The 10593-nt window shown below is 39.1% G+C and overlaps 1 protein-coding gene across 2 annotated transcripts in view; it reads right to left on the bottom strand.

The window, feature by feature from the left end:
* Ube2k (ubiquitin conjugating enzyme E2 K) overlaps positions 1 to 10593 on the bottom strand; it is a 58142-nt gene that overhangs the window by 4952 nt on the left and 42597 nt on the right. For both annotated transcript variants that reach the window (XM_005359272.3, XM_026785050.1), the window contains one exon: positions 9998 to 10080. In XM_005359272.3, the coding sequence (XP_005359329.1) occupies positions 9998 to 10080 (83 nt within the window). The remainder of the gene's footprint in view (positions 1 to 9997; positions 10081 to 10593) is intronic.

Here is a 10593-nt window from a genome sequence, read left to right as displayed (position 1 = left end):
CTCCTCCTCCTTCTTCTTTTTTTTTGATTTTCGAGACAGGGTTTCTCCGTAGCTTTTTGGTTCCTGTCCTGGAACTAGCTCTTCTAGACCAGGCTGACCTCGATTTGTTTTCTTCTTAAACAAATATTTTAGACTTTATATGTATGAGTATTTTTTCTTCATGTATGCATATGCACCTAAACGCGTGGTGTCCATGAAGGTCAGAAGAGGGCTCTGGATTCCCTAGAATTGCAGTTGCAGATGATCCTGAGCTGCTGCAAGGATGCTGGGAACCAAAGCTAAGTCCTCTGCAAGAACATGTGCTCTTAACCACTAAGCGACCTCTCCAGTCCCTTGCCCATAGTTCTTAATAAAGAGATAATTCGTTATTGATACTAATACAACCTATGGGATTTTCTGAAGAAATTTTGTTTTTAATTATAAGAATATTTATGTATGTGCACATAAATGCAGGTGCCAACAGAAACCAGAAGCAGCTGATATCTACAGCTGGAGTTACATACAGCTCTCTGTCACCCAACATGGGGACAGGGAATTCAACTTGGGTTCTTTTAACCACTGACCCTCTCTGCAGACATCTCTTTTAAGAGCCTGCTAAATAAACTGCCTTTTAGAAATTCTGCAATTAGTTCATAATATTCCAAACTGGGACAAACAATATTATCACATGGAGCTGGAGATGAATCACAGTTACCACAGTTACGTAAGTGTACTACTTTTGCAGAAGACCTGAGTTTAGGTCCTAGTAACCATGCTGGACAGCTCACAATTGCCTGTAACTCTAACTCCAGGAGATTTAATGCTTTCTGTCCTCTGTAGGGACTCATACAGTATATATACCAATACAGATACATAATTAAAAATAAAAATAAGCAATGCTTAAATAATGCTTTTAAATATACTTACAACAAACACCTTGTCTTTATGAAGCAATTGTTTGTTTAAAATGAGCTTTACTAATACTGAAATGTTAAAGAATATAAAATCTACAACACAATGTACTGAAGAATCATCAACAGTACAGTTTTCTGAGGCCCTGGAGGGCCTTGTTAAGGCAAGACACTCTACCACTGAGCTACGACCCAGTCCCGCCCGCCCCTAGCCACAAATGATCATTCTACATCAGCCTTTTCTAATTGAGTTTATAATTCCTAAAAACAAACAAAAAACCCAGTTCCCAGCCTCATCTACAGAGCAAGTTCCAGGACAGCCAGGGCTACATAGACTATGTCTCGAAACAAAACAAACCAAAGCAGCGACTACTGTCCGTGGAAAATACAAGGCGATCCTAAATGTTCAGGCTACAAGGTAATTTATTAGAAACAGCATGTGTGAGATCAGTCAGTGTCATTAAGTGTCCTTCTCCCCTGATCAGCAGCATCAGCAGGACAAGGGCACCTGTTTTTGGGACAGTCTAGCTACAGGATGACGTACTGGTTCCTCCTGACTCATCCTCCCAAGTGCTAGGACTTTAGGACTGTATATCTCATGCTTGGCTAAATTCTCACTGCACACCTGCTCAATTAAAGCTGGGGTGGTTTGAACAGATTGTCTAATGAAAATGACAAAAAGTAGTCATTTTAATTTAAGCTAACTGGCAACAGCTGTTCTATACGAACACAGTACGTGCAATGTAGGTTTCTATTCCATAGGTTAAATGGTCAGTATGCATCGTTCTCTAAAATGATCTTTGGGAAGCCAGGCATGGTAACATAAATACAATCCTAGCACCTGGGAGACAAAAGCAGGAGGTCGAGCTCAGCCTAAGCAATAAAGCAAGACTGTCTAATTTAAAGGAGGAAGGGAAAGTAATTAGAATAAAAATATTTTTTAAAGATTGATTTATTTATTATGTATACAGTGTTCTGCCTGCATGTATCCCTGCAGGCCAAAAGAAGGCACCTTATCTCACTATGATGGATGGTGGTGAGCCACCATGTGGTTGCTGGGAATTGAACTCAGGACCTCCGGAAGACCAGTCACTGCTCTCAACCACTGAACCAACTTTCCAGCCCTACAATGAAAATTTCTAATCAATTTATATCTCTAAGGGAAGCTAGAGCAATTAGGAAAACCTGGGATGATGCTTAAAAGTAGCATCTTTTGCTACTGCACAGCGCTGGCACCTGGTTGACTCAGAAGACTAAGACTTGAAGGGAATCCTCAACTACATAAAGAGTTCTGGGCTACACTGAGACAGAGTGGAGTAAATAAGACAATAATAGGCTGACATGCTGAATTAGCATTTAAATACAGTAGTTCTTTTCAAAGCTTTTAAAGCACAGGTTGGCAGTGTAAACCTTCACTCTCAAGAGTACTATAGGCAGAGATAGGCAAGAGTTCAAAGCCAGCCTGTGTACAGTTTCAGAACAACCTCAGCTACACACACAGTATTTTAAAACAAAACACTTTTCAAATAACTATATAGCTTTATATCCTAGCCGACAAAGCAAACGATGTATTTTTTTCTAGATCTAGGTGTTTAATTTCTTAAGAACTTCAAATTAATTTTCAACCAAGACTTGTTAATATATTTTTAGCACATACAGAGGCTGATGAGATGGCTGAGTAGATAAACTTGTGACACCAGCCTGAAGACTCCAGTTCATCCCCAGAACTCAGGTTCGAAGTGAACAGAATCCATACCGATGTCTTATGATCTTCACACAAGCACTACAGACACACCATACACACATACAGTAAGTTCTTAAATAAAAGATCAAACAGACATAATCAAATTTAGCCCTTAAATACTCATACTTATCTTTCCATTACACAAAAAGATGAAAACTCATTCCTTAGAAGAGTATATCACTCTAATTTTTGTGAATTTCAGGGGCTGGAGAGATGGTTCAGTAATTAAGGATCCCTGCTGCTCTTTAGAAGACAAGATACAGTTCCAAGACCTCCTAACAGCTTCCATCTGTCTATAACTACAGACATAGAGGTTTCAACACTCTATGACCTCCACAGGCTCAGACATGCACGTGGTACACATACATGCTGCCAAAAGACCAAATATTAATTTTTAAAAAAATATCTTAATTTAAAAAAACCTTCCTAAGGTTATGTTTTGTCTCTTCTGTCCTTCGTCTGTCTATCCTCCCGTCCTTCTTTTTCTTTTTAATGTGCATTGGAGCTTTGTCTGCATGAAGGTGTCAGGTACACTGGACCTGAAGCTATAGACAGCTGTGGGAGCTACCATGTGGATGCTGGAAATTGATCCCAAGTCTCTGGAAGAGCAGCCAGTGAGTGCTTCTGAGCCACCTCGTCAGCCTCTCTAAGGTTATTTTAAAAAGGCACAAGCACATTTAAAAATAGCCTAGATTTATCAGCAAAAGAATGACTTTTACTAGCAAAACACACACACACACACACACAAAACACAAGCTGGCGACCAAATGTTCTGAGGGACTTTGTTTTCAGTTAAGCACTCTCTAACATGGAGATCACGGAGCTTATGCCTAGGTCTACCAAGAACTTTCTTACAGCCTTCCTTTTTGCTCAACATTGTGGAGAAAGCATCTCACTTGGTATCCTAAGAAGGCCTGGGACTAATGCTTAATTCCTATATTTAAAAAAAATAATAATTATGTATTTTGATAAAGTGTTTTTGTTTTTGTTTTTGGAGCCAAGGTCTGTTAAATAACAGTGAATAAACTGACATTAGTTGGCCCAGGAAAGGAAGCAACAACAAAATTACCCTTTAGAAAGGAGCTTTATTAAGGGAACATAACAGCTGAACCACGAGCAAATCTCAAAGAGGTAGAAAAAATAAAAAATAGTATTCATATATATATGTGTGTGTTTCTTATACAGTTTTATATATATATATATATACACACACACATATATGCACACACGTCTGTGTGTTTTATATGTGTGTATATGTAGGCATGCATCTGACTACATTTTTAATATTTATTTAATGTGTATGAGTGTTTTTTCTGCATGTTTGCCTTTGGATCATGGGTATGGCTGGTGCCTGAAGAGACCAGAGGAGTGTGTGGTATCCCGTAACAGTGAAGTTAGTTGAGAGCTACCATATGGGTGCTGAAGAGTTGAACCTGGGTCTTCCAGAAGAGCAGACAGTGCTCTTAACCACTCTCTCTGGCAACTACATTATTTCTTTTTTTTTTAATATTTATTTATTTATTTTGTATACAATATTCTGTCAGTGTGTATGCCTGCAGGCCAGAAGAGGGCACCAGACCCCATTACAGATGGTTGTGAGCCACCATGTGGTTGCTGGGAATTGAACTCAGGACCTTTGGAAGAGCAGGCAATGCTCTTAACCTCTGAGCCATCTCTCCAGCCCCTACATTATTTCTTTTAAGAAACTATGTTTGGACCAAGAAAAGAAATGTATGTTTGGGGCTGGAGAGAAGGCTCAGCAGTTAAGGGTGCTGACTACTCTTTCAGAGGACTTGGTTTTGATTTCTAGCTCACAACTGTCTGTAAATCCAGCTTCAGGGAACTGGACACCCATGAAAAACACCAATACACATAAAATAAAAACAAGTAAATTTTTTTTTAAAAAGAAAAGAAGTTTGAGCCAGGCAGTGGTGGCACATGCCTTTAATCCCTGCACTCAGGAGGCAGTAGTAGGTGGATCTCTGTGAGTTCGAGGCCAGCTGGTCTACAGGGAATTCTAGGAGAGCTAGGGCTACACAGAGAAACACTATCTCCAAAAACAAAACCAAACAAAAAAAAAGAAAGATGGAAGGAGAGGGAGCGAGGAAGGGAGGCAGAATATGTTTGGTGGAATAGAGGTACTGGTGGTCAGCACTCAAAAAGCAGAGACTTGGGCTGGAGAGATGGCTCAGAGGTTAAGAGCATTGCCTGCTCTTCCAAAGGTCCTGGAGTTCAATTCCCAACAATCACATGGTGGCTTACAACCATCTGTAATGGGATCTGGTGCCCTCTTCTGGCCTGCAGGCATACACACACACACACACACACACAGACACACACACACAATATTGTATACATAATTATACATAATAAATAAATAAATTAAAAAGAAAAAAGAAAAGGCAGAGACTTGAGGTTCTCTGAGTTTGAGACCAGCTTGGTATATGGAGCGATTTCCAGGACAACTGGGAAGGAGGGGGGAAGGAGGGAGGGAAAGGAAGGGAGGGAGGGAGGAAGGGAGGGAGGGAACATAGTTGAATAGCAAAGGAGAATTTAAATATATAAACCTCCTATCAGCTGGGTGCACACCATTAATCCCTCGTGAGGCAGAAGGAGGCAGAGCTCTGCCTGGTACACAGAGCAAGTTCCAAGGAAGCCAGGGCTACACAGAGAAACCCTGTCCTATAAATGGATGGATGGATGGATGGATGGATGGACGGACGGACGGACGGACGGACGGACGGACGGACGGACGGACAGATAAAAACAAAGAATGAAAAGAAAAAATAAATAGAAGATGCCTATCAAAACAAAACAAAAACAGAAAATGACAGTTGCTAGTAATTTAATTGTCATTCACTGTTAGCAGAAACAATGTGGAAGTTCCTCAAAATATTAATAGAGGTAATATAATAAAAATTAAATAGAGACCCAGTCACTACTTCTGCGAAGAAACAAAAGCAGAGACTTCAACAGTCATTCATACACTCAGGCTCACAGCATTATATATAATAAGCATCAGGAAAACACGGTTCCCACTGATGAATGAATAAACAAAACACTTTAATTTTTAATTATTTAACCTTAAAATGTAATCTGTGACATGTGCAATGCCACCATACTAATAAACCTCAAAAGCATTATGTGAAACAAAAGACATAAAAAAAATCAGATTATATTATGATTCTATTGAAGACAACTGGAGTATTCAAATTTATAGTTTTATCTTTTAGATTAAAAAAAGTCCTGGCCAGGCATGGTGGTGCACACCTTTAATTCCAGCACTGGGGAAAGAGGCACGTGGATCTTCTGTTCCAAGTTCCAAGACAGCCAGAGAAACCCTGTCTCAAAAAAAAAAACTAAATAATAAATTAATTCTTGAAACTGTCTGTGTAAAGTATATGGAACTTAAGCAAGTTCATGGAGAGGCCTCAAAGATTAATGACCCTGTACACATTAAGATGTAAGAAACTGCCAAAAAAGGGTTGAAGACAGGGACTCCAAAGGGTTTACTCTAGAGTCGTCTGGGCTGAATATTCAGTGAGTCTAACTGTAGTAAGGAGGAAGACTCGCAAACCAAGCCTGAGAGTTTATTTGCTGTAGCAGTTACAATAAAAAGATGTCCTACATAGTGACATGTATTTAAACACTTAGTCTCCAGTTGATAGGACTGTTTGAAAAGTTTACAGTAATTTTTGAATGTAGAACCTTGCTGGAGGAAGTAGTCAATAAAGCAGGCTTCTATAGCCTCCCCAGTTCCAGATCACTTCACTCTGTTTGCCAACGAAATGTGCTAAGTGGGCTGGCTGCTCTGACTGTCTGCTGCCATTGGTCCATGTCATTATGGACTCTTGCCTTCTGGAACCATAAGATAAAATAAACACTTTCATTTCAATGAATACAACATATATGAAATTTTCAAAATAAAAATGTATGGGCTGGAGAGATGGCTCAGTGGTTAAGAGCATTGTGTGCTCTTCCAAAGGATCCGAGTTCGATTCCCAGCAACCACATGGTGGCTCACAACCATCTGTCATGAGGTCTGGTGTCCTCTTCTGGCCTACAGACATATATGCAAACAGAATAGTGTGTCCATAATAAATAAATAAATATTTAAAAAATAAAATAAAAAAATAAAAAAGTATTAATTTTTTAAAGTAATATTATCCAGGTGTGGTGGTGTGCCCTTAAATCCCAACACTCAGGAGGCAAAAGAAGATTTCTGACTTTCAGGTTAGCCTGGTGTTTCTAGTGAGAGCTCAACCTAATAAATAATAAGTAGACAGATAGAGATGGATGGACGGATGGATAGACGAACGTGCGGGCAGATGGGCAGGCAGACAGACGGTATAATGCTAGCCAATGATACTCAATGATACTTGGAAATAACTGTTAAAATACCACATAAAGCCAACTTAGTCAACCTTACAAACTATAGAAACGTTGTCTTTGAAGGATTAACACATATTTTTATTGTTTTATATTACTCTTTAAAATCTAATGTGTTAATCTGGAAAGTCTTGCATTCTATTCATCACCCCCACAAGTGCGGAGTAAACTGAGCTTCACTGAGCTCTTCAGCACTTCATGTGTATAATTAATCTTATTTTAGGAAATACTCAAAGGCAAACAGACATATGAAATTTCAAAATCTATTTATTAGCTTGGGGTCAGCAAGATAGCTCAGAAGGTAAAGGACCTTGCAGTGCAGGGTGGCACCCTATTCCCAGATTGGAAAGGCAGAAAGAAAAGTTGCCCTCTCACCCCCACCCATGCCCTGATACCCGAGCTCACACACCACCTACACAGGAGTGAATTTCAAATAGTAGGAACTGGCCAGCCATGAGGCTCAAAGTTCAATCACCAGCAAGGCAAAAAAGAAAGAGGAAGAGAGGGAGGGAGAAAGAGAGGAACAAAAGGAGCCCACAAGAGAGCTTCACAACCTGAGTTTAATCCCCAAGACCCATATGGTGGATGGAAAGGGCTCCTCAAAGCTGTCCTCCGTCTGCCACAAGTGCACCAAGGCACACACATAAACACGTAGGCACAGACAGACAGACAGTACAAATTCTAATGATACTGCTGAAAATGACCAGAGTAGAGCAGAGTGGGAGACTGAGGGGGACAGGCCACTGGGATCATCCAGATAAAAGGTAAGTGGACTATGAATCAAAGTGACAGCAGGGAAGCAGCTTGTGAGATTGCACGTTTATCAACTGCTTTGTGTAGACAGGGTACACAACACCAGAAAAAAGAAAAACCAGGCCAGGAGTGGTGGTGCATGCCTTTAACCTGAGCACTTGAAAGGCAGAAATCTCTGTGAGTTCAAGGCCAGCCTCGTCTGCAAAGTTACTTCCAGGCTAGCCAATGACACACAAGGAGTCCCAGACTCAACAACAACAAAAACCACCAAACCCAAGATCATACTGAGGCTTCCACCTAACCAACTGAACAAATTAAATGAGGAAGACTATGGAAAGAAGCAAAAAAGTGTATTTTTTATTTACTTACGTGTATGGGCATGGTCTGTGTACCATGCTTAGTGTTCCCTATGCCAAAAGAGGGTGCTGGATTCCAACCTGAATTCTCTCCCAATGGAATTTTTTGTAAGTTAGTATTTCACTATGTAGTTCTGACTGACGTGGAATTGTCTATGTAGACCAGATTGGCCTCTACCTAACAAAGAACCGCCTGCCTCTGATTTTAAAAAGGTGTGCCTCACTAACTCCCAGAACAGCAGATTTCAGATGGTTGGTTTTTAACAGACTTAAGATGTTCATTACCTAATTTAATTATAGATAAGTAGGCATCAACATGGGCTCGGAGTGTAAGGAGAATACTTATGTGCTGGCAAGATGGCTCAGTGAGCAGAGGCTCTTGACTTCAACACTCATCAAGTTTGACGGTAGAAAGAGGGTACCAGAGGTTGTCCTCTGCCTCGCTCCATGCCCTACATTTTTACATGTGCACACACATACACAAACATGTTTAAGTGTGAAAATAAATATAAATACATAAATAAGGATATCTGTAAACTGCCAGTTTGTAAATGGGAAAATATGAAATTAGAGTAGTTCATCAAGAAGCAAAGATGGAGAACAAGAATCTAAACTGATTCCTGCAGCATTCTCATGGGCAAAGACCAGGGAGACACAAGCAGGTTATGAAGTGGAAACAGGCTAGCTTCAAACTTAACTATCATCCTGCCCCTGCCTCCCCAGAGCAGGAATCACAGCTGAATATTGCCTTACTCAATTTCATTTGATAGTTCTGGACACAGTTTTTCCATTAATAAGATTATGTGCTAATTAAGAGTAAGAACATTCTATGGCTAAACCTGATCCATCAGATTAATTACTATTTAAAATATACAGGGCTTCATTCTAAATATATCAAATGAGCCAATGTATTTAAGTCTCTCAGGCCAATGAAGTAAACATGAATGTCATCACACAAAAGAGAAAGCCAAAGGGCACAAAATCTGCTGATAACCACACAACCTAACAAATGAAAGAAGGGATTTAAATCTGAGGGCTATAAGAACAGGAACTCCTAACCAGTCAACCACTACCAGGAGCAAAGAATATATTCCTATAATCCCAAAACTCAAACGAAAGGCAGGAAGAAAGTTCCAGTTTAAAGGCTAGCTTGGGCTACAGAGCAAAATTTTCTTTAAAAGAAAACAAAAACCAAAACCAAAGCAACCCAGTGTCCTTGTACATGCACATGCACCAACGAACAGTTCCGCAAGTGAAGATGCCTGCTTCTTCCCACCAAGACACACTACCTTGAGCTCAGTCCTGGGACACGGACTTCTGCAGGCTGTTGCCTGACCTCCATAGTGTACAGTAGAAAGCTCATGAGCACACTCACACATACTTAGAAAAAAAAAAAATCAAACCCAGAAATATTTAAATAAAATACAAAAAACTACAAATAACAGGGCAAGTGAAGTGTAAGATTTATGCAAAAAAAAAAAAAAACAAAAAACAACTGGTGACACCCGAGTGCCTTAAATGTGCACAATTAATACAACTCTTGCCTATAAATCATCTGAGTAAAAGATGACTGCTTCAACTTACATTTTTAGTCCACTACAAATACCTTCCTTAGACAACAAAGAGGGAAATTTACCAAAATAAGAAATAAAACTCAAGATTTTGTAAATGTAAAATTAGTATCTGATATTATTTTAAAAGTGTCCATTTAAAAAGCTATCATATACTTTCAACTATGTGCTTAAGAGACTTTATAAACTACTGCCTAAAGTATAACTTATGTTTCGGGGAATTAACACACTTAACATTCTTAGTCTTGGTTCTCCTATGCAACAAAGAAGAGAACAAATTCAGAAGTCTCTTACCATTGATCTTTCAGGATATCCAAACAAATAGCCCCTGTGACGGAACTAATATTAGGATGCCATATTTTAGTGATAAACCGGACCTAGAATATAAAGCACACTTGAGTTTTTAAGCAACAAGAGATAAACAAAACAAAACAAAACCCAACATGTAAAGGTAAAATAGAACTAGAAGAAAATGACATCCAGAGAAATGATATACTTTATGACAGTTTTCCAAGGAAGCATATAGAAAGCAAAGCATTCACAGTATGTCAAGGGTAAGGGCAAAGGTCAATGACATATGTTTAATGTTTCTAACGCACATTTCACATACAAACACACCTAACAGTTATCATATATTTACACTGTACCTAGAATTATGCTAGATGAGAAATAAAATTCGGTCAAATCCAATAAAATAGCATGTAAAACCAAAAAGAAACATCAAATGATACCTACCCAAGTGTGAGATAAAGTGCATAACAGGCTTAAAGAAAAATGGATGCATATGTACTAGTGGCTTATAATGGTCCTAATTTCTCTATACAAGTTATTCTCAAACATTATTATATAATTCAGAAATATTTGAAGGTCTACTATTATATGTCTAACAC

Source organism: Microtus ochrogaster, linkage group LG1, assembly GCF_000317375.1.
Source record: "Microtus ochrogaster isolate Prairie Vole_2 linkage group LG1, MicOch1.0, whole genome shotgun sequence".
In the NCBI taxonomy this organism is placed as follows: Eukaryota; Metazoa; Chordata; class Mammalia; order Rodentia; family Cricetidae; genus Microtus; species Microtus ochrogaster.
Note: the sequence above shows the minus strand (reverse complement) of the source record. Positions and strands in the feature narration are given on the sequence as shown.